Below are 24,227 nucleotides of genomic sequence, written 5' to 3' on the forward strand. Positions count from 1 at the left end.
CTGGTGTGGGACTTCACCTACCCACACAAAGATGGCGGCGCCCTGAATATAGATCGGGGCAGAAAATACAGATGAATAAATAGGTAATCTGGGGGGTTTAGGGGCATTTGGGGGTGACTAAGGGGTCAATTGGATGTAGTGGAGGCGGGAGGGGGGTTAAAAAAAATGGGATTCGGCCTGACAGTGCCGCTTTAAATTCAAAGATGTTCTTAAATTGTCTAAGCCTGTCTAAACACTACCAAGTTGTTGAATCTGACTGACAAACCTCATAATAATTTAACATATAAAATGTGCACGTATTAACATATACCCTATTGTTACAATTGTTACTTGAAAAACATGAGGAATGCCGTCGGGGTACCACATGCTCATATGTTATACCTCCATGCACTACAAAAATAAAGAATACATTTAAAAAAAAAACAAAAAAAATGTATGCATCTTCCGAATGAATCTAAAATGGATGCTGTCCAGGAGGTGGGAGGGTCTGGGAGGGAGGATCTGCTGCTGATTGGCTGGAAGGTGTCTGCTGACTGTGAGGTACAGGGTCAAAGTTTACTCAATGAGGACGAATAGGGGACGGACCGAACATCTCATATGTTCGCCAGCCGTGGCGAACACGCTATGTTCGCCAGGAACTATTCGCCAGCGAACCGTTCGGGACATCTCTATTGGGCTATCAAAAGACCACAACAGGACAATGAATTTTTTATAACCCCTAGCTTAACACTAAGCCCCCTAACTTCCCACTAACTACCACCCCCCAATAAATCTCCAAAATAAAAATAATAAAATAGTCAGTCAGCGGTCAGAATTTTAGAAGATAACTCGAAATATATCAACTATATACATATTAGGCATGTGCATGGTAAAAATTTTAATTTCGGTTCGGCATTCCGATATTCAGGACTTCGGCAATTCGGGACTTCGGTAATTCGGCACTTTGACACTTCGGAACTTCGGTAGTTCGACACTTCGGAACTTCGGCACTTCGACACTTCAGAAATTCGGTAATTTCTGAACTTCGGGACCTCGGCAATTCGGCACTTCGGCATTTCGGAACTTCGGCAACTTCGGCACTTCGAGACTTCAGAACGTCTCTTGCAGCCGCTTGGTAGATAACTCCCTAATACCGTGGGAATTAGGGAGTTATCTACCAAAAGGCTGAAAGACCTAAATTGGTCTTTCAGCCAAATTTACTAATACTAAGTAAAAACTAATACCAAGTAAAATTTACTAATACAAAGTAAAAACTAATACTAAGTAAAATCTGCTCACTGTTAATTATTTTTTTAAAACTGTGTCCCCCGTCCCGAGCACCCACCTTTTGAACTAAAGGGGGGGCTATTTAGGGCCCCCACCCACCGCTCAGAGGTGGGACCAGGGGGAGGACATTAGGTCCCCCCATTACTTTACTTTATGGCCCCCACCCACCGTTCAGGGGTGGGGGCCGGGTGGGGGGGGGGGGCAATAGTTCCCCCCTTCAGGTTAGGAGGGGGAGGGGAGACATTTTTTTTGCTTTTTTTTTACATTGAGCAGCCACAGACTGCTCACTGTTTAATAGACATGCCCCTAGTCACGGTATAGCGAGTAGGGGCATAATTTACTATTGCTAAGTAATCTTTACTTAGTATTAGTAAATTTGGCTGAAAGACCAATTTAGGTCTTTCAGCCTTTTAGTAGATAGCTCCCTAATACCGTGGGAATTAGGGAGTTATCTACTTGTTCATTCCTGTCATTACACTGACTGGCCAAGTAACTTACATTTTATATGAATGTATGTTACTTGATTGTTGTAAGTGTTGCAAATGCTTACAGCTGAATCCTGGCTATGTTTGTATACTTTTTATTTAAAATTGTATACAGCTCAACATTATTCTTCTTCCACAGTATATTAGTACTTAGGCAATACTGTGCTTCGGAACTTCGACAATTCGTCACTTCGGAACTTCGGCAACTTCGGAACTTCGGCATTTCAGCACTTCGGAACTTCGACACTTCGGAAATTCGGTAATTTCGGAACTTCGGGACCTCAGTAATTCGGCACTTTGGCTATTCAGACAATCGGAAGTACACAAATGTCCGAATTGCCTGAAATTCGTCCGAATTCATATTCGGCCCGAAACGAATTGCACATGTCTAATACATATTGATACTCCCACATAACTAAAATCACACCCCAAAACCTGTGTACTTATTCGCCTGGGTGTGGAAAATTTTAAAACAGTGGCCAATACATAGGCCAGGCTGAGAGGGGCAATCAGGGCAGTAATAACTTGTCTTAGCTCTTGCGCCCCTCTTGTAAACAAAAACCTGCACCTTTTCTGTTTTTTTGGGGGATGGGTTGATGGAATCTGAAGCAGAAGTGACCTGCCTCAATTCTTCTGCTAGGCTCGACTGATGGCCCCCTCTGTGGCACTCAAGCAGCCCATAAATTAGCTGAAACTGAAATTAAAGAAACATGCATTTTAGCTCAGCATTTGCCTTTTTAAATATAGCAAAGGCATTATGGATTGCCGTTTGCCTTATATATATGCCCACATTTTTGTACCATGCCCTGGTCTTTCTCATGATCAAATAAGGCTGCATCAGTTGATTGGACAGGTCAGCTGCTCCCATATGCCGATTGTAATGTTTTATGCAGACTGGCACCCATTTAATTTCCTCTTTGCCATTCACCATGGATGGTGGTTAGCAGGGCCGCCAACAGGGAGTGACAACCATGACGGTTGTCACGGGCACGGCGGCCTGGCATTGAAACACATTGTAAAGTGTGGGGATATTTACAACAAAAAATTCCCAATGATGTGGGCTTGTTATCAGTTTATCACAGAACTCCACAACGTATAACGTGCAGTACTGTGCAGTGAGTATGAGTATCACAGAGCTCCGCAGCTTTAAAATACTAAGTAATGTGCAGTTTGTATGACAGTATTGTGGTGAAAGTAACTTCGCCACTTGTATTCGGAGAGGCCTGCTTGCCAGCCTCTTGCCCTATGACTATGGCCCCTGGGATATATTGGCCTTTAAAAACACTATTTGGGCATATTGGATTTTAAAGGCACTGTTTCAACCCCTTGGACTTTTAACTAGACCAGATTCAAAGATGTGGCGGCAGCCATCCTAAATTGTCCAGCAGGGTTTTGCCGTCGAGTGTATGGAACTGTTTTGGGCATGGGACCATGTGCACGGTAGGGCAGAAATAAGACTTCTAGGAAATTTCTGAACCCCTGAACCGATCTGGGTGATTTTTGGATATGTTGTTCACCGAGATTGGGGCTATCATGGGATTGTGGGGATATGTTGTATTTTGGGGTACTTTTTGGGGTTTGTAAAAATGTATGTTTTTTCTGCTTAGAGTTAATTGATTTAGTCCATTATCTTAGTTAATTGTATCACAGGCAGAGGGGAGGGCTTGTGTGCTGTATGTGGGAGTGTCGGACATTGTTGTATTGTTCTGATTGGTTTGTGTGCCTGTGTTCCATCAGGCCCAGGGGGTGTGCCTCTGGCCTGGGGAATTGTATAAATTGTGAGTACTGGCTTACTTTAAACAGACCTGTTTTACCCCTTCATGAAGTCTTGGCTCATGTTTGGGGGATGGGATAGCTACACTCTTGGGGACTGCTATATCACAATACTCCCCTGAGTATAAACTCTTGTAAGAACTTGTTCCTGCTACGCTCTCTGGAGTAGGAGAGGTCTACCCACTGGAAGCTGGATCCTGGTCTTGGGTCCCGGATGGGTGGAGGACGGCGAGACCCCGGCGCAGCTGCACCGCTGGAAGTGGGGTCTGCAGTGCTTATAGTGTCTTGTGGAGTCTGCAGTGCTTATGGTGTCTGGTGGAGTCCTCGGCAAGCACTAGGAGCATCGATCGGCGGAGGTACTCGGTTGGAGTGCCAGCGGTCCGTCACAAGTATCATAGAGCTCTGTGAGATGGGTATATGTGATATGTGTGGTTGGTGTTTATTTTAATTTAATTGAGTTAAAACAACAACAACAAGGGTATACAAATACAAAGAAAAAACAGTTTTGGACTAAAATCTATGTTGGCCCAGCAAGGTTAATAATGAATCCTTGATGGTCTGGTGGAGTCCTTCTCTTTGGCACTTAGTGTTGAGACACAGCACAACCTGGGAATTCTGGGGGAATTCCGGCAGATGCAATCTAACTCCCTCACTAGCGCTGTAACTGTGTGTATGCCTTTGCCACTATTTTGGGAAGCTACAATGAAATATAAGAGGCCAGACTATTTCAGTTTCTACAGTTAGAAAATTCAAAGATGGATTTAAAGGAACTATGTCTTATTTTGGGGCATTATAGTAGTTTGGTTGTTCAAATGACTGCAAAAAGGCCTACCATTTGTGAAAGTAGACACTCCAGGGTATCTCATATGGCATATATTGTGCCTTAACATGTCGCCATTTTTTCGACATTATATGTCAAAGTTTGTGCTAAAAAAATTTTTTTTCGCATTTTTTACTTATGCGTTACATTTGTGCTGGGCATTTTGTATATTTGAGATGTTCCAATATGATCAAACAACCTATATTATGCTGAGCTATCTCCTATGAGTAAAACAATACCGCCGGTGGACTGCCGACGGAAATGGCAGCATAACAGAGGAGCTCCGTCTCACTGAGCGAAAAACAGCGCACTATCACAGCTTAAATCCTACCTAATGGGTCGCACCAAGAGGTCTGACTCCCACCACGCACAGAAGGGACAGCAGGGAACACTGCAGGCCGGACCGCTGGACGGCTACCTCAGCACACCAAGCAGGCAGCCGCGTGAGACGCCCGGCCCCAAGATGGCTGACGGCCAGCTCCCGCCGACACCACCCGACACACGGGAACCCTCACTGGCAGACATCCGAGCCGACATCAGGGCTCTCACGGAAGCCATGGTGACGAAAGCCGACCTGCAGGCACTGTCAGCCACACTGCATGAAGCTATGAGGTCAGAAGTGGCCTCACTCCAAAGGGACATAACGGCGCAAGATGGCCGACTACAGGCCCTAGAAGCCACGCACCTCACCTCGGTAAGCAGACTAAGTGCAACTGACGCAGCAATAGCCAGACAGGGCAACATGCTCCTACAATTAAGGAGGCAGACTGAGGACCTAGACAACCGGGGCAGCAGGGCGAATATCAGGATCCGCAACCTGCCTGAATCAACTGGGGGAGAGGTTTTGACAGACACCCTGACAGCCCTGTTCAGAGACATCATGGGCCAGGACTCGCCACAGCGCATAACTTTTGACCCTGCTCACAGAGCGCTACGACCTCGCAACTCAGATAATGTACCCAGAGATGTTATTTGCTGCCTCCACGAGTTCAGGGTCAAAGAGCTGATTATGACAAGGCCAGAGCGCAACCAACTTGGCGGTTCCGAGGAGCGGAGGTAGCTTTATTTCAGGACCTCTCCCCCCTCACACTCGAGGCCTGAAGAGCGCTCCGGCCAGTAATGCAACTGCTACGGACACGCAACATACCGTATAAATGGGGCTTCCCCTTCTGCCTGCTCGCCAGGCATGCCAACGAGTGGATACCCCTAAGGTGGCCTGAGGAGGTCCCGGCCTTTCTCCAGCACCTGGGCCTACCACACACGGAGGTCCCCGACTGGATCCTGGGCCAGCAAGAGCAGAGGCCTAATCAATTGGCCCAGAGAGCACCGCGGAGACGCAGGGAAGACTCACCGCACGGAGGACCGGCACGCAGACCTCAGAATCCAGCACAACACCAAGCACAACCAGGAGAATAACACCCTCCGCGCCCTGCAGCGGTGACCCCGACAGGACGGCAGGAGACCCCAGGAGGATGACAGGGGACCAGCGGACATACAACATTGGGCATCGAAGCCATGAGACATCCAGATAAGTACATTCACGCAACACCTGAATTTTACCTAGTCCGCTAACTGGGACACATACCCCACTTTACTTGACAATAATCAGCACACTGGGACATCACTTGCACGGCCTTGCAGAAAGGGGGTGGAGGGGGCAAGTAACCTCGTCCAGGTGATGCAACACGGGGACTGATACGAGCAGTTACGTTTAAGAGTACATAGCACCTGACACACACTGAAGTGGACCCCCTGCGGGGACTGTTATTTGGGGTGGGGGGAGCGGTGGGAGGGGGGGGGGAAGTGTTCATGATCCCAAGGGACCCCTGCAATACTGAGAGACTCGGTGCGATGACTTTTCTGATGCAGGGGCCGGTGCATTGGCCACGGACGGTGTTCATGAGACTGTTGGCTTCAAGCGATGGGCAATAAACTCACATACAACGAATGCCGGGTGGATGGGCGGGGGGACACACACACCCACATGGCTGACACGGGATGGGGGGAGTGGAGCGAGTGCACAGACCGGAATACGGGACGGGAGGTTGGACGGGGAGGGTGGGTGGTCAGGCAACTAAGTGCACATTTATACACGGCCAGAGACATGTGGTCTGACACCACAGAACCTACTCCTCTACAACACGGGAGAGGGATGAGATGGGGGGGGGCAGGAAAAAAAAAAAAAGGTGAGACATGGAGGACCATACCACAGTAGCCACGGCATAAGACAATGACACGAACCCCAGAAGCAGCAGAATAACTTGAAGACACGGGTCTCATGGCAGGGTGAAGGGGCACTTACACACACTCGGGTAATGGGGGATATCTCTATGGATATAGAATACTAGAATTGTTGTTAATAACTGCTTGTACCGCGACAAAGTGTTATGTGTGACTTGTCTCCCCTTTCCCCCCTCCCCCCCTCCGCCCCTTATGCCCGACATTGCCGGGGGAGAAGGTCTTGGCAGAGAGATCCCCGGCACGCTACACACCAGCGCCTAACGAGGGGGCCCAAGACTAGGATCCCATTTGAGGGCATAATGGCCCACCCGTAAATCCATCACCAGACAGCCACAGGAACACCCACGAGAGACAGATAGTGACGCAATCCAGGGTAACCCACCTGAAGGACATGTGACTCCCCACGCTGCTCCCATGGCAACATTAACCACACCCTGCAACCCCGCAAACCAGTATAGGAACCCAGAAGGTGACGTACACACGCAGACCACAACTCACGGATGTAATGCACCTCAAGTCCAACATACCGCCCGACCATTACGACTGTCTTCCCTCCGAGGGGCTGACTGCTAGACGGGGGAACCGCTGGGAGTACTGGGTGACCCAACTCACGAACCCGTTACCATGGACTCACGCTAGCACAACACATACCAGAACACAGTGCCACACTGTTAAGACCATAATAGTGGGACTGACGACACTCCTGACATGTCTGGATTAACCCACATTCCACTTGTCCAAACACTGCAGTAGCAGGACACACCATTGGGCCCTAGGCCACCACCGGAACCGACACCCGTGTAGACGAACCTACTGGGGGTGCCACTGCCGACGCCCAGCCGGTTCTATAGAACGGGGGTACGGCACTGGTTGACCGCCCAGTTACACGGAGTTTCCCCATTTTGGGATAACACACACAATCACCCACACCTCTAGAGGAGACGACACCACACCTACACCACACTAGCGTTCCTTCTGAGGAACCACCTCATCGAGAACTAACGCTACACGACAACGCTACCCCATCCCCCCCCTGACCCAACCCACCCACGCACCATCCCCCGACTCACCCAACTAAGAGGGGTCCCACCGCGACGCGCCCAGGCCCACCCGGATCAGGCGCAATAAGATAGAATCAGCAGATTCGGGTCGGAGCGAGCACACCAACACCCCTGACGGACGAAGACATACCACACATGGCGTACACACCGGCTCCCCTGGTGATCAGATCTCAAAACTGCAGGGGCCTAAACACCCCAGAAAAAAGAACACACCTATTGCGGATCTTTAAGAGACAGCAGGTCTCCATCGCCCTCCTACAGGAGACACATCTCAGAGAGGTCTCAAACGCCCTACTTAAAGACAAGAATTACCCAGTCAACTACTTTAGCAATCATCCAACGTCACGCAAGGGAGGAACCACGATACTCCTTGCTGCCCACCTACAATTCACGCCCACGGACACGATGATTGACGAAGGAGGACGATATCTCTTCATCAAAGGTGAAATAGCGCGGAAAACATACACAATAGCCACGGTCTATACGCCCAACACCGGGCAAGCTAGCTTTCTCAGACGAACACTGTCAAAGCTATCAAGGTTCACAGAAGGTATACTCATACTTGGCGGGGACCTCAACATCCCATTGGATCCACTCATAGACACCACCACGGGAAGCAGCAGCATACCTCACTCGGCTATCAGAACGGTACACAAAGCCCTCAGAGATTTGAGACTGGTGGACACATGGAGAGCGCTACACCCCGACGATCGGGATTACACGTACTACTCCACAATCCACGACAGGTACTCCCGTATAGACTACCTCTTTATCCAACAGGAGGGTCTCTCATACTTGCAAAAAGCGGACATCTTCACCACACCATGGTCAGACCATGGGGCAGCACAGATAATGCTGCTATCGCCCCTGTACCGACCCACCAGGATCTCATGGAGACTCAATGATGCGCTCCTGATGGACACCATCCTCAAGACCCAAATCGCGGAACACCTCAACCCCTACTTCGCCGAAAACGCAATAGAGGGGATCTCGGATATGACGATATGGGAGGCACACAAAAGCGTCATCAGGGGACACCTGATCCAAATGGCCACCAGGAGAAAACAGGATGTCGGGCACCAAGTTGCCGACCTGACACGGAAGATCTCAGAACTGGAAATGGCCCACAAACGAGACCAGCAGGACCAAACCTACAGGGACCTGATAGCACATAGACAACAACTTTCCGATCTACTTGAGCACAAACACGCCAGTAACACCCGACGGTCGCGTGCATTTTTCTACATGCATGCCAACAAGAGCGGAAGACTACTGGCACAGATGCTACGGGGTGAACAGGGACGAGCGTAAGTCCACGCCATACGCACAACTCGGGGCACAACCACCCAGTTCCCTGAAGACATCGCGAACAAATTTCACAGGTTTTATACCCAGTTATACAACATACGTGGGGACGAGGACGACTCGGTTCGGAATGTGAGGAAGGAGGATACAACACGATACCTAGATAGCTTTCAACCGGACGCCCTCACCCAGGAAGAAGCGGAAGCATTGGAGGTACCTATCACCGAGGAAGAAATTAAACTGGCACTGAAAGCAGCAAAAACCGGAAAGGCCCCAGGACCAGATGGCTTCCCGATGGAATACCTCAAAAAATTTGGATCCATCCTCATACCCCACCTAACTAAGGCCCTCAACAGCTTGCGGGAAGGAACAAAGTTCGGCAGGGAATCACTGGCCGCCATAGTCACGGTTATCCCCAAACCAGGCAAATGCCCGGAACAAGTAGGCAACTACCGCCCAATATCACTCCTTAACACCGACATAAAACTCTTCTCCAAGGTGCTTGCGATGAGACTTCAAACGCACCTGAAGAGACTCATACACCCCAACCAGACAGGTTTTATACCGGGCAGAGAGGCTAGGGACTGCACCCTCCGTCTCCTTGCAGTACAACACTTGGCCAGATTAACAAAGACGAAACTACTACTACTCTCCACGGACGCCGAGAAGGCTTTCGATAGAGTAGACTGGCACTTTATGACGGAGGCGCTACGCAAGATGGGCATAGGACTGGGTATGCTCACATGGATTACCGCATTATACAATGGACCGAACGCTAGAGTCAGAGTGAATGGGGCCCTCACGAACAGCTTCGACATTCAAAACGGCACAAGACAGGGCTGCCCGCTCTCCCCACTCATATTTGCCCTCACCCTGGAGCCGCTTCTAGATCGTGTTCGGAAAAACCAAGGGATCACGGGCCTCAACTTTAGATCGCACGAACATAAAGTCGCCGCATACGCGGACGACATGCTGTTTTTCCTCCGGGACCCGACAAACTCCATCCCGCGACTACTCGAGGAATTCGATGAGTATGGAAGCATCTCGGGACTGAAACTCAACATCACAAAGTGCGACATCCTGAACATCACGGTACCCGAAACTGAATGCACACAACTGAGAAGACAATTCCCTTTTCACTGGTGCCAGGATCGGATGAGGTACCTGGGACTGTGGATCACACACGAAGCAAAAGACTTCTATTCGTGCAACTATCAACCCCTACTGACCACCATTCTGGGGAATCTGAAGAGATGGAGCTATGCACACATATCATGGCTTGGGAGGATAGCGGTAATTAAGATGAACATCCTGCCCAGGATTTTATACCTCTTCCACGCGGCACCCCAACCGGTACCTCCCGCGTTCTTTAAGACACTGAAAACGGCGCTCATACAATATGTCTGGAAGGGGGACAGAGCACGAATTAGCTACGAAAGACTCTGCCTCCCAAGGAGATGGGGAGGGCTAGCTATGCCGGACATTCGAAAGTACCACCAAGCCACCATCCTCCAGAGAATAAGAGAGCTTCATGTGGCCCCTCCTGACAAGCGATGGGTGCGACTGTGGAGAGACTCCACAGATCACCGAATACACACACTGCTGTGGCACAGGGAAGATACGGCACAGGCCACCCTAGGGGTTGACTCACCAGTGGCACACACGCTCAAACACTGGGATAAGCTGCGAAACGACCAAAGGATTTCGCCCAAACCGAGCCCACTGATACCCATAACCCACAACCCAAACCTGGGGGATGGACTCGCCCAGTCCGCATGGCCACTAGCTCATCAAGACGGATACATACCGATACATGCTGTGCTCACCAATGCAGGAGTGAAATCACTAAGAGAACTATCGGACGATAGACCACCCACGCTCATGCACCAGTTTCACTACGCCCAATTGCGACACTATTATTTTAACCTTCCGCATAGAACCAAAATTCATAGAGAACTAACATGGTTAGAGACACTATGCCGGAGGTGCCATGACGGGGAAGGCACGCTACGCCACATCTGATTGTCGGAAAATTAAAACATTCTGGAGGAACATTGGACAGGAAATAAACATCATACTAGATGAACCTCAGGACCTGACAAGGAAGTGGCCCTCCTACATTACACAGAAAAACCCTTGCAGGTTTACAAAAAAAAAAAAAAAATCGATATTGAGGCAACTGCTAAATGCAGCCAAATCCTTAATCCCACTGCACTGGAAGAAGGAGGACACACCCACGACGGAACATTGGAAACGCACAGTGGAGGAAATAAGAACGGCCGAAGCACGGATAGCAGATCTCCAGGGAAGGGGAGAGCGACATACGGAATCCTGGAGGCCATGGCTACTATACATAACGTAGGAGTTCACACAAAGCGGATGACGAATTGGACCCCACTGAGTGATGTGGGGAACGGACCTGGGCGCGCCGAGGATGCGGAAGCATACCCGAGACCCCATGGTCTCCCCCCCCCACCCCTCAACCTCTAATTGTCCCCCACACCCCTACCCACATAGGATGTGCACACGAGCACCTGCACTCACGACACAACAAGACACAAAACATTCGACACCGATGTCGCCTGGAAGGCGACTGGTGATGAGACTTGAGACATGAAAGGAGTACACCTCATGGCTTAGATCGACTCACCACTGACATATAGGGACATGACGCCTCAACACGCCATATGGAGCCTAGGCTACAAAGTACAACTAAGGTTCACAGAATATACCATCACCAAGCACGATACAGGGATTGAGGACAACCACAGATACACATCAACCAACACTAAGACGGACCGCTAGAAGACCGACATTACACCCAAGGGACCTAGAGACTACCCACACTTAACCTAACGACCTCATGGCCACACTTGGAACCCTAATGAACATACACACAAACATTGACCACACACGACAACACTGGGCTGTGCCCGAAGGGAGACCAGCAACTACAGTGCAATCTAGAAGACGATGACATCCAACATGACCTACTAGCAGGCAGATACGCAAGAGAAGAGTACCCTGGGAAGGGGAGACGGGGGAAAAAATAAAAAATAAAAAGACTAGGGAGGACTGACCACAAAACACTCGAGTAACGCTTCACAACTACCAGATGCACACTGGACACATTAGACAGACCTTAGATGTGACGCTTCCCCGAAGAGTCGACAACGACTCATTCTATGACACGAACCCGGGACCCGGCATAGGGACCATATATCTTACATGGGAACAACACTACAACCACAAATCCCCTACAGAGGTCCTCATAGAGGGTCTTAGCCCACCAACCGACGACACATCCTACCCTAGCTAGACGACTCGCAGCCAGAGAGTCACGGACTTTCACAATGAGCCAGCGAGACCGGTTAGGATACTCACCCAGAGAGGAGCCCAGAAGAGGCAAGGGACCCGAAAGGGAACCCATTACCAAGGGTGCCTAAGAACTTGCAACAGGTAGTCACACAATAGGCAGGGTTGTATGAGCACATACCTGAGACCTGCGCGGCCTTACGCCCACACAATCGAGTACAGTATGCATGCTTCCCCAAACACGAAAATCGTCTTACACACCAGTAGAACACTGCCAGGTCATGTTGGAAGGGCATCGAAATTGTTACTGTGCATCAATGCAAGACATATGCATGCTGTCTGCTGAACACTCAGCTTACCTTGAGACCTGTGTGTCTCCCTAACCATGGTTACACAGGAGATCTGCGTATCTCGATTGAATAATTACTAATTGTTTTTTGTTCATTTGTTCATCAGAAACCTGCGCGTTTCTTAGCATTTCAACCTTTCCTGCTAACTATTCTGAGAATCTTTTCAATAAAAAGATAATTACAAAAAAAACAATACCGCCAATGTATGCCTTTAGTCGTATTTCCTGACGCTACAGTGCCATATAGGAGACCTGACCATTTCAGTTTTCACAGAATTTTATAGGTTTATGACTCATTTTGGGTTCTAATAGCAGGTTGCTTATTCAAACTTTCCCCACAAAGGCCTACCATTTTTTAAAGAAGACACCCCAGGGTATTTCAAAAGGCCCATTTTGAACCTTAGGGTGGGATCATTTTTTCGCTAGTGAGTACCAAGTCTAGTAGTAGTAAGCATTTTCTCTGCCTTTTTGACACACACTTTGAGATTTTACTGCATAGTTTACAATCCTTAGGTATGCTACGGCAGTATAACGCTTCATATGTCACTCAGCTATGTCGTCTGAGTACAGCAATACCCCCGTGTGTACCTTTCTCAGGTATATGTGGATGTTGAAGGGGCAAATTTGAGACTCGGTCATTTCAGGTTTGTTTCAAACTTTGAATTTGCATGCTGGGCCCATGTCCCATTTTGGGTCAAACTCTGAGGCACTGTCTGTCACATCTCAATCCGCTGTCAGAATTCTCTAACTGTACTTCCTAAGCATTTTGAACTTTTTACACAAGAACTTTAACAAAACAATGTTATAATAATGTTATTTTACTTTTTTGTGGGTTTTTTTTTTATTTGTATTTTTACCCCTAGCATACGCACTAAACTCCCCAATTTCCCAGGAACTATCATCCACCCCAATTAACTAAATAAAAGGTAAAAAAAAGAATATATATATATATATATATATATATATATATATATATATATATATATGTATATAGTCAGTGGTTAAATAACAGAAGAGCTACAACATACTATTGGCCCTGAGTATGAAATAATTTAAAACAGTTCCCAATACAAAGACCAGGCTGAGAGGGACAATCAGGGCAGTAGAAACTGGTCTCCGTTCGAATGCCTCTCTGGTAACACAGCCTGCACCTTTTCTGGGGGGTCTTTTTTGGGGGGTTGGTGGTATCCGAAAGCAGAAGTGACCTGTCTGAATATCTCTGCTGCTAGGCCCTGCTGATGGCTCCCCACTGTGGCACTCAGTGAGCAGCACCGAAATTAGCTGGAACTGAAATGTAAGAAAAGTACATTTCAGCTGAGGATTTGCCTTTTTGAAAAGGATGAATGCGTTATGAGTAGCCATTTGCATTAAATAAATGCCCACTTTCTTATACCAGGCCCTGGTCTTGCTCATTATCAAATATGGCTGCAGCAGTTGATCAGACAGGTCAACTCCCCCCATGTGTTTATTGTATTGCTTAATGCAGACAGGCAGCCGTCTTGTTTCCTGTCTGCCACGGACTGCGACCCTGCGTGTGTGTTCACTGTGCATGGTAGTCAGTATGAACACCTCCTTTTTGTCTCTGTATTTCAGAGCCAGCAGTTCGTCCTGGCATAGAGCAGCAGTTTCCCCCTTTTTAATTTTTTTCTCTGCCAGAGCCTTGGGGAAGCCAGTGCGTGTCTTGCGGATAGTGCCGCAGACCACAGTCTCAAAACAATATAGCATTTTTTGAAGGGGTATGCTATTGTAGTAATTATCAAGGTAGAGGTGGTACCCCTTGTTCAGTAGCGGGTTCATTAGATCCCAAACTATTTTTCCGCTAGTCCCAACTACATCAGGGCAACCTGGGGGATCCCGGTGGCTATCTTTACCTTCATATACTCTGAAGGTATAAACATACCCACTGCTACTTTCACATAACTTGTATAGCTTGATGCCATACCGGGATCTTTTGGCTGGTATGTATTGCTTAAACCCCAGTCTACCCTTGTATTTCATTAGGAACTCGTCAATACATATATTCTTTTGGGGAGTATAAATTAGGCCAAATTCTTTATTAAAATGGTTAATTAGGGGGCGGATTTTATAGAGTTTGTCATACTGCGGATGATCTTTGGGGTGGCACAAATTGTCATTGAAGTGCAGAAAGCGCAGTACTGATTCATATCTGGGCCTACTCATGGTCTGAGAGAAAATGGGAGTATTGCATACTGGGTTTTTGGACCAGTACATTCGGATGCTGGGCTTTTTTATAATTCCCATCAGCATGGTTAGTGCCCAGAACTGTTTTAACTCTGGCACACTGGTGGGGTACCAGCTCCCTTTTGTGGCAAGGTGACTTGTTGCATTTTGTGCCAGATACTGCGCTGCATAAATATTTGTTTGTGTAACTATCTGCCCTAAAAAATCATCCCCAAGGAACAGCTCCATAAAATCCTGGGAGTTATAGCTGGTCACGTCTCCCTGAATACCAGGAGTCGCAGTGAACGGAGGGATGTCGGGGACAAAATTGTTAGGGGGCACCCAGATATCAGTGCCAGGAGCAGTGTCAGGGGTATCTTCACTCTCTTCATCTGTGTCTGGCACATAGTCACCCTCTACACTCTCTGAGGCAGTGTCGGTTGCCTCTGAGTCGGCTGCTAATATATTATATGCCTCCTCGGCACTAAACCTTCTAAGCATGGTGAAAGCTTAAAATTAACTTTAACTAAATAACGTATTTTTTTGTTTTTTAACTTTTTTTATACTTTTTTTTTTTCTGAACTTTAATACTTTTTTTTACTTTTTTAAAACTCTTAAAAACTTCTAAAAACTTTATAAAAAAATGAACCCCTGTGGGTAAAAACAGAAATCAGATCACCGCTAAACACAGTGCTTTCACCTAGCAATGCAGAAATGTTTTGACTTAAAATTAAACTTTTTTTTCCTCTTTTTTCCTTTTTTCACGATTTTATAAACTTTTACAAACTTTTACAAACTTTTAATAACTTTCTAAAACTTTTCAGCTTCCTAGCTACACTAATGCTAGATTCCCCAATCCCCCCTAGCTTCAATCCACCCCAGCTAACTAATTAACTGGAAATAATAGTAAAAAAAATAAATTAAATATATTTAACCCCTGAGGGTTAAAAAGAAAATAAAGTTAACCCCTGAGAGTTAAAAAAAAAAAAAAACTCCGATCTCAGTAAAGTACTGTGATCAGTATTGTGATCACTGCTGCCAGTGATCAAAGGGTTAAACCCTTGTTAATTTTCACAGGGAAAGGAGGTAAAGTATTTTTTTAAACTTTAAAACACTTTGTGTCTGTCAGGGACACAAAATTTCAACCGATCCGTCTCTCTCCACTTCTAAACACACACAGAGGTGGAGGGAGGAGGATCAGGAAATCCCAGCAGCACTGTGATCGCTGTGACTGGCTGTCACAGCGATCACATGTGCTGGGACAGCGCTATTGGCTGATGCTGGGCTTCCTCAAACGCCGAGGCACCCAGCAACAGCGTTAACCCCACGATCGCCGCAATCGCGGCGATCTGGCGTTAACTCTAGTAAATTACGGAATTTTTCCGTCAAGCATCCTTAAGGGTAGGTCTGCCTTGACGGAAAATTTCCGGCCAGCGTCGTTAAGGGGTTAAAGTGAAAGGGCCAATTTAAATGCTGTTATAGGTATCTATATCAAATAAGCCACAATATATTCTTACCCTCTCATATTATTATTATTTTATTATTTATACAGCGCCAGCAAATTCTGTAGTGTGTATATGTGTAATTAACTAATTGTATTAAGACCACAGGACTTTGTCTGCTAAGTGCATCTGTATTTTGTTGTGTTTATAAACTTGCGTCATGTGTTTTTTTTGTGTTTTTATTTTGCTTCTTACAGCCGGCCTTTAATATTGTACTCTCTGTCCTTGCCCTGACTGTTGGATTTATGGCACATTACATTCTTCCACAACTCAGAAAACAACACCCATGGTTACTAATTTTACATCCACTTCTCCAAAGTAAAGAATGCAGACATCAACATATTGTTGGTTAGTATTAATAAAATGTGAAAACAAAATGTGAAAACAAGCTAAAACATTTAAGAATTCTGTTTTCGGTGATTTGAGTAAAATGTCTTAATTTTGAGGAATTCCAAAAACAGTATTAATTATGTTAATTATTAATTATTAAAATTACATTTTACTTATTGCTTTGGTCCCATGAAATGTGGTTTGTGCTATCTGATATATATTATTTAAAATATAAACAATATAAATATTATATGTTATGATCTTCCAGGTTTTTCAACTGCAGGCTATGTTGTTAAATACTGAGTTACATGCAATAAAAACTGCGATATGAGGGTCCCTATCTCAGGACAAAACTTGTCATGCCCAAGTTTTGCAGGCAGTACACTCCTGAGCTGCAGCTGTTATCAGGGCCATATTAGCAGAGGGGCTGATGGAGCTACAGCTCCAGGCCCATGCCCATGGAATAGGCCCATTGCTAAATAAATAGAAAAATAAAAATCAGTGGCATGTTCCCTTTCTTCTACACTCACTATATACACCTTTTCTCTGTCCCCGACTGTGTAACAGCAGCTTCTGCCTGCCAATAAGAAGGTAAGAAGAGGAGTGGACAAGTGAGTGCTAGAGGACAGTCCTTAGAAAGTGTGGAGTGATCGCATCATTAGATGCATTTATGACAAGCTCAGGGTGCTGTCTGCATAGTGTACCCTAAGTTGGCCAGCCTGAATGATCTCCCCTGCAGGCTTAGAAGGCTGACCTTCTAATTCCTTGGGCAGGATTTTCTGTGCATGTTTGTTTCTGGTTACATGATTTGTGTTAGTGTCCCTGATCTCTTACCCCACCCACCGAAATCCTGCTTCACCGAACACTGCTGTTAGGGGGTATAGTTTTACTTGAAAGATGAAAGCGAGACATAAGCATAGGTTGACTGTTTAGTGTTTTCTGCTGCTATTATTCTATTATTTGGCCCATCATAATTGTCAGCACCAGGCTCAATGGGCTCTTAATCTGGCCCTGGCATCTTCCTCCAATATAATGATTTTCTGGGAGTACACCGTACACCCACACAACAGGAATAGGGCTTTATTAAAGGAACAGTTTAAGTACCATAACCACTAGAGCCCAATGTACATCCCTTAAACTGAACATTTTGACAACTTAACTGTGTGGTGTATTACTAAATTATGTAAATTACACAAGGTTTGTCTGCATTAAAAGGTATTTATTAGAAGGCAACAACACAATACTTTAACCCCTTAAGTCCGGAGGACGTATATTTACTCTCTCTCTCTCTCTCTCTCTCTCTCTCTCTCTCTCTCTCTCTCTCTCTCTCTCTCTCTCTCTCTCTCTCTCTCTCTCTCTCTCTCTCTCTCTCTCTCTCTCTCTCTCTCTCTCTCTCTCTCTCTCTCTCTCTCTCTCTCTCTCTCTCTCTCTCTCTCTCTCTCTCTCTCTCTCTCTCTCTCTCTCTCTCTCTCTCTCTCTCTCTCTCTCTCTCTCTCTCTCTCTCTCTCTCTCTCTCTCTCTCTCTCTCTCTCTCTCTCTCTCTCTCTCTCTCTCTCTCTCTCTCTCTCTCTCTCTCTCTCTCCCTATAACTTTCCAAGACACCATAAAACCTGTACATGGGGGGTACTGTTTTACTCGGGAGACTTCGCTGAACACAAATATTAGTGTTTCAAAACAGTAAAATGTATTACAACGATGATATCGCCAGTAAAAATTAAGTTTTTGGCATTTTTCACGCACAAACAGCACTTACACGGACGATATTATTGCTGCAATACTTTTTACTGTTTTGAAACACAAATATTTGTGTTGAGCGAAGTCTCCCGAGTACAACAGTACCCCTCATGTACAGGTTTTATGGTGTTTTCAAAAATTACAGCGTCAAATATAAGGCTTGTGTTTCATTTTTTTTCACATTAAAATTCGCCAGATTGCTTACGTTGCCTTTATGACCCTATGGTAGCCCAAGAATGAAAATTACCCCTATGATGGCATACTATTTGCAATAGTAGACAACCCAAGGTATTGCAAATTGGGTATGTCTTTTTAGTAGCCACTTAGTCACAAACACTGGACAAAATTGGCGTTTTTTGCATTTTTCACACACAAACAAATACTAACGCTAACTTTGGCCGGTGTTTGTGACCAAATGGCTACTAAAAAAGACTGGACATACCCAATTTGCAATACCTTGGGTTGTCTACTATTGCAAGTGGTATGCCATTATGGGTGTAAATTTATTTCCTGGGCTACTATACAGTCTCAAAGGCAACGTAACCAATCTGACGAATTTCAATTTCAAATGTACCACGCTATAATTTGACCCTTCCCAAAACACCATAAAACATGTACATAGGGGGTACTGTTTTACACGTGAGACTTTGCTGAATACAAATATGTGTATTTTATTGCAGTAAAACCAAACAGTATTATGACATTGACAGTTAAAATGTCATGTAGAACTAAAAAATAAAAGAATTTCTTATTTTCTCCCATTTTTTTCATATTAAATGTTTCATAGCTAAATATTTGATATTAAATGAAAGCCCTGTTTCCCCTGAATAAAATGATATATAATAAGGGGGGGTGCATTTAATATGAAAGAGGTGAATTACGGTTGGACAGACATATAGCGCAAATGCCAGGTTTTGTTTAAATTTTGTTTCGTTCACAACTTGTACATTTGGCTGCGGTGTTAAGGGGTTAAATTCAGGGCTCGAGTCCTGCAGGCAAAAAATGCCGCCCCCAAATGCCCTGTGTTCCCCCTGTCATGTGAGCCGCGTGTATCAGCCACCACAGCCGCCCGCCAGGCTTTAGCCCCACTGGACCCCAGGGACAAGTCCATGCCAGCTCTCCAGGTAGGGAGGCTGGGTGGACATTTAAGCATTTTGTAAAACTGTATGTTTGTGAGTGTATGTGTGTGTGTGTGTGTGTGTGTGTGTGTGTCTGGGAGTGTGAGTTTATGTGTGTGTGTGTCTGTTAGTGTGTTTGTTTGTCTGTGAGTGTGTGTGTGGAAGTGTGTGTGTTTGTGTGTCTGTGAGTGTGTTTGTGTATATGTCTTTGTCTGTGAGTGTATGTATCTTTGTGAGTGTGTGTCTGGGAGTGTGTGTGTGGGGCTGTTAGTGTGTTTGTCTGTGAGTGTGTGTGTCTAGAAGTGTGTGTGTTTGTCTGTTACTGTCAGGAAGTGTGTGTGTGTGTGTGTATGTGTCTTTGTCTGTGAGTGTATGTATCTTTCTCTGGGAGTGTGTGTCTGGGTGTGAGCTTATGTGTGTGTGTGGCTGTTAGTGTGTTTGTCTGTGAGTGTGTGTGTGTCTGTATGTGTCTTTGTCTGTGAGTGTATGTATCTTTCTCTGGGAGTGTGTGTGTCTGTGAGTGTGAGCTTATGTGTGTGTGGCTGTTAGTGTGTGAGCCTGGAAGTGTGTGTGTGTGTGTGTCTGTGAGTGTGTGTATGTGTCTTTGTCTGTGAGTGTTTTTCTGTGAGTGTGTTTGTCTGTGAGTGTGTTTGTGTGTGAGCCTGTCAGAGTGTGTGCGCATGAATGTCATCAGTATGTGTGTGCGTGCGCGCGTCTATCATACAAGTGTATGGGGGGGGGATCTCGGGTGAGTTCCCACACTTTTCCCCCCAGGACTTGACCCCTGGTTAAATTCATCACAAACACACCGCCCAGCCCCACAGAGCAACAATCCTTTAGATCTCTCTCTCTCTCTCTCTATATATATATATATATATATATATATATATATATATATATATACACACATATACATCATACAGTAATTCCCTTTCCCACACTTTTGATCTCACCCACGGTTAGGCCTTCACATCTAGTCATGGCTCACTGCTGCAAGATCAACATCATATCCCCCAAGGAAGAAAAGGAAGCAACAGACTGATTTCCTGCCTGGCAATATCTTTTTTTTAATTTGTTTTATATATTTATTCATGTTATAACATTCACAGAAAGAAATCGACATAGCTTCTTGATACAAAAGACATAGTACTATTATATAACATTAAAAAACCAAGATATCCACATGTAATATAATAATCAGTGAAAACCATCGATTATGTATAAATAATATATCTTACGGTCACTCCTTATATTTACTTTAATGGCCAGCCGTTATTGCGAGACTGATATAAAGTTCTTCAATCATATAGCTGTCCCATTTGTGTATAAGAACATTATCCCAATGCTCCTTCAACCATATAGTTGTTACATTTTTATACATAATCATTATTCCAATAAAGCAAACTAAAGGAAAAAAAACAACATTAATTATATACAAAATAAATGTTACATAGTTACATAGTTAGATAGCTGAAAAGAGACTTGCGTCCATCAAGTTCAGCCTTCCTCACACCTGTTTTTTGCTGTTGATCCAAAAGGCAAAAAAAAAAAAAAAACCCTGTTTGAAGCACAATTTTGCAACAAGCTAGGACAAAAAAAATCCTTCTTGACCCCAGAATGGCAGTCAGATTTATCCTTGAATCAAGCAGTTATTACCCTACATTGAAAGATTATATCCTTGAATATTCTGTCTTTGCAAGTATGCATCTAGTAGCTGTTTGAACATCTGTATGGACTCTGATAAAACCACTTCTTCAGGCAGAGAATTCCACATCCTGATTGTTCTTACAGTAAAAAAACCTTTCCTTTGCCTTAGACGAAATCTTCTTTCTTCCAGTCTAAACGCATGGCCTCGTGTCGTATGTAAAGTCCGGTTTGTGAATAGATTTCCACACAATGGTTTGTATTGGCCCCGAATATATTTGTATAATGTTATCATATCCCCTCTCAGGCGACGTTTTTCTAAACTAAATAGGTTTAAATTTGTTAACCTTTCTTCATAGCTGATATGTTCCATTCCTTTTATTAATTTTGTAGCCCGCCTCTGCACTTTTTCTAGTGCCATGATATCCTTCTTTAGAACAGGTGCCCAAAATTGCACAGCATATTCAATATGTGGTCTTACCAGTGATTTATAGAGAGGCAAAATGATATTCTCGTCCCGAGAATGAATGCCCTTTTTCATGCATGACAATACCTTACTGGCCTTGGCCACTGCTGATTGACATTGCACATTGTTGCATAGTTTGTTGTCTATAACAATTCCTAAGTCCTTTTCGTTTGTTGTTATCCCTAATTCACTTCCATTAAGGGTATACGTTGCTTGTGTATTCTTTACGCCGAAGTGCATAACTTTGCAATTTTCAACATTAAATTTCATCTGCCATTTGAGTGCCCAGTCCTCCAGTCTATCTAAATCCTTCTGCAGCAAAGTAATATCTTGCTCACATTGTATTATTTTACAAAGCTTTGTGTCATCTGCAAACACTGAAACATGACTTTCAATGCTGTCTTCAAGATCATTTATAAAAATGTTAAATAGAAGGGGTCCCAGAACAGACCCCTGAGGGACACCACTTGCCACCTCTGTCCAGCTTGAAAATTTACCATTAACGACAACTCTTTGTATTCTGTTTTTAAGCCAATGTTCTACCCAAGAACAAGCATTTTCATCGAGACCGATTTCCTTGAGTTTGAACACTAATCTTTTGTGTGGAACTGTATCAAATGCCTTGGCAAAATCCAAATAGATCACATCCACTGCAACACCCTGATCTATACTTCTACTTACTTCTTCGTAGAACGCAATCAAGTTAGTTTGACATGACCTGTGCTTCATAAAACCGTGCTGATTTTTGCTGATAACCATATTCTTCTCAAGGAATTCTTGAATATTATCCCTTAATAACCTTTCAAATATTTTACCAGCCACAGAAGTTAAGCTCACAGGTCTATAATTTCCAGGCAAGGATTTTGAACCCTTTTTGAATATAGGAACCACATCTGCCTTCCTCCAATCCTCCGGAACACTTCCTGAAAGAAAAGAATCTTGAAAGATTAAAAACAGAGGTTCACTTATTTCTACACTTAGTTCCTTAAGTACACGTGGATGGATACCGTCAGGCCCTGGAGCTTTGTTTATATTAACTTTCTTTAGTTGCTGCAGCACATTGTCTTGAGTTAACCAATTACAATTATTCTGCAAGTTTTTAGTAGCAATCATTTGCACATCTATTGCCATGGGTTCTTCTTTAATATATACGGAGGAGAAATAGTTATTTAGAATTCCTGCCTTTTCTTGGTCTTCATTAACTAACACCCCCGTTTCAGTTTTAAGTGTACCTATACTTTCATTTTTGGGTTTTTTGGAATTTATGTACTTAAAAAATGCTTTGGGGTTGGTTTTGCTCTCTTTAGCTATCATTTTTTCATTTTGAAGTTTAGCAAGTTTAATTGCCTTTTTGCACGCATTATTTGCTTTCTTATATCTTTTATAAGATGCATCTGATTTGTCTGATTTAAATGCTTTAAATGCCCTTTTCTTATTTTTAATCTCTTGTTTTACTTCTCTACTAAGCCACATTGGTTTTAATTTGTTTCTTTTATACTTATTTCCCAATGGTACATACTGAGAAATGTACCTTTCTAATATTTGCTGGAAGATGATCCATTTATCCTCAGTGTTCTTTTCACTAAAGAGTTTATGCCAGTCAATATATTTTAAAGCTTCCCTTATCTTATTGAAATTGGCCTTTTTAAAATTATATGTTTTAGTATACCCCATGTGCTTTTGTTTTTTGAGTTTATTTCAAAGGACACTATATTGTGATCACTATTTCCCAAGTGCTCACCTACTTGAATGTTGGTCAAAAGATCAACGTTGTTTGTTAAAACCAGGTCCAGACAAGCGTCCATTCTAGTTGGTGCTTGTACAAGTTGTGACATGAAGTTGTCATTTAACAAGTTTAAAAACCTAATTCCCTTTGCTGAGCTACTAATCCCTATGTCCCAATTTATGTCTGGGTAATTAAAATCTCCAATAATTAAAGTGTTACCAAGATTTGCAGCTTTCTCAATTTGCTCAAACAGCTGTTGTTCCTCGTCAATATTAACATTAGGTGGTTTATAACATATCCCAACCAATAGTTGGTTTCCCTTCTTTTCCCCCAAGCAGATATTTACCCATAAAGCTTCCACATTTTCCTCATCGCATTCAATTTGCTTAAGATTTGGCTTTAAATCATGGTTGACATACAAACATACCCCACCATCCTTCTTGTTTTTCCTTTCCTTCCTAAATAATGTGTACCCATTTAAGTTAACTGCCCAGTCATGTGTCTCATCCCACCATGTTTCAGTTATGCCTATTATATCATATTGTTTAGCGTATGCTAATGCCTCTAGTTCCCCCATTTTGTTATTTAGGCTCCTTGCATTAGTAAGCATACATTTAATATCATGCGTCTCTTGTTTATTTTGTGAATTACCAACATTACATAGCTTCTCTGTTCTGAGCTTGCCCCTCCCCCCGTCTCCACCCTCCTTATACTGTTCTAAAGCCCATCTCCTTTCTGTCCTATCTCCATTTTGTAGATTGCTATGACCCTCCCCCCCTACTACTAGTTTAAAATCTCCTCCAACCTTCTAGCCATCCTATCCCCCAGCACTGCAGACCCCCTTCCGTTTAGGTGCAATCCATCACTACTATATAGGTTGTACCCAATCGCAAAGTCGGCCCAGTGCTCTA

General features: G+C 44.6%; 1 protein-coding gene across 1 annotated transcript in view; it reads left to right on the forward strand.

The window, feature by feature from the left end:
* Window positions 1-24,227, forward strand: part of PCNX2 (pecanex 2) — a 3,673,975-nt gene that overhangs the window by 1,277,377 nt on the left and 2,372,371 nt on the right. The window contains exon 16 of the mRNA XM_063443387.1: window positions 16,496-16,646. Within this exon, the coding sequence (XP_063299457.1) occupies window positions 16,496-16,646 (151 nt within the window). The remainder of the gene's footprint in view (window positions 1-16,495; window positions 16,647-24,227) is intronic.

The sequence above is a fragment of the Pelobates fuscus genome, chromosome 2, assembly GCF_036172605.1.
Source record: "Pelobates fuscus isolate aPelFus1 chromosome 2, aPelFus1.pri, whole genome shotgun sequence".
Classification (NCBI taxonomy): Eukaryota; Metazoa; Chordata; class Amphibia; order Anura; family Pelobatidae; genus Pelobates; species Pelobates fuscus.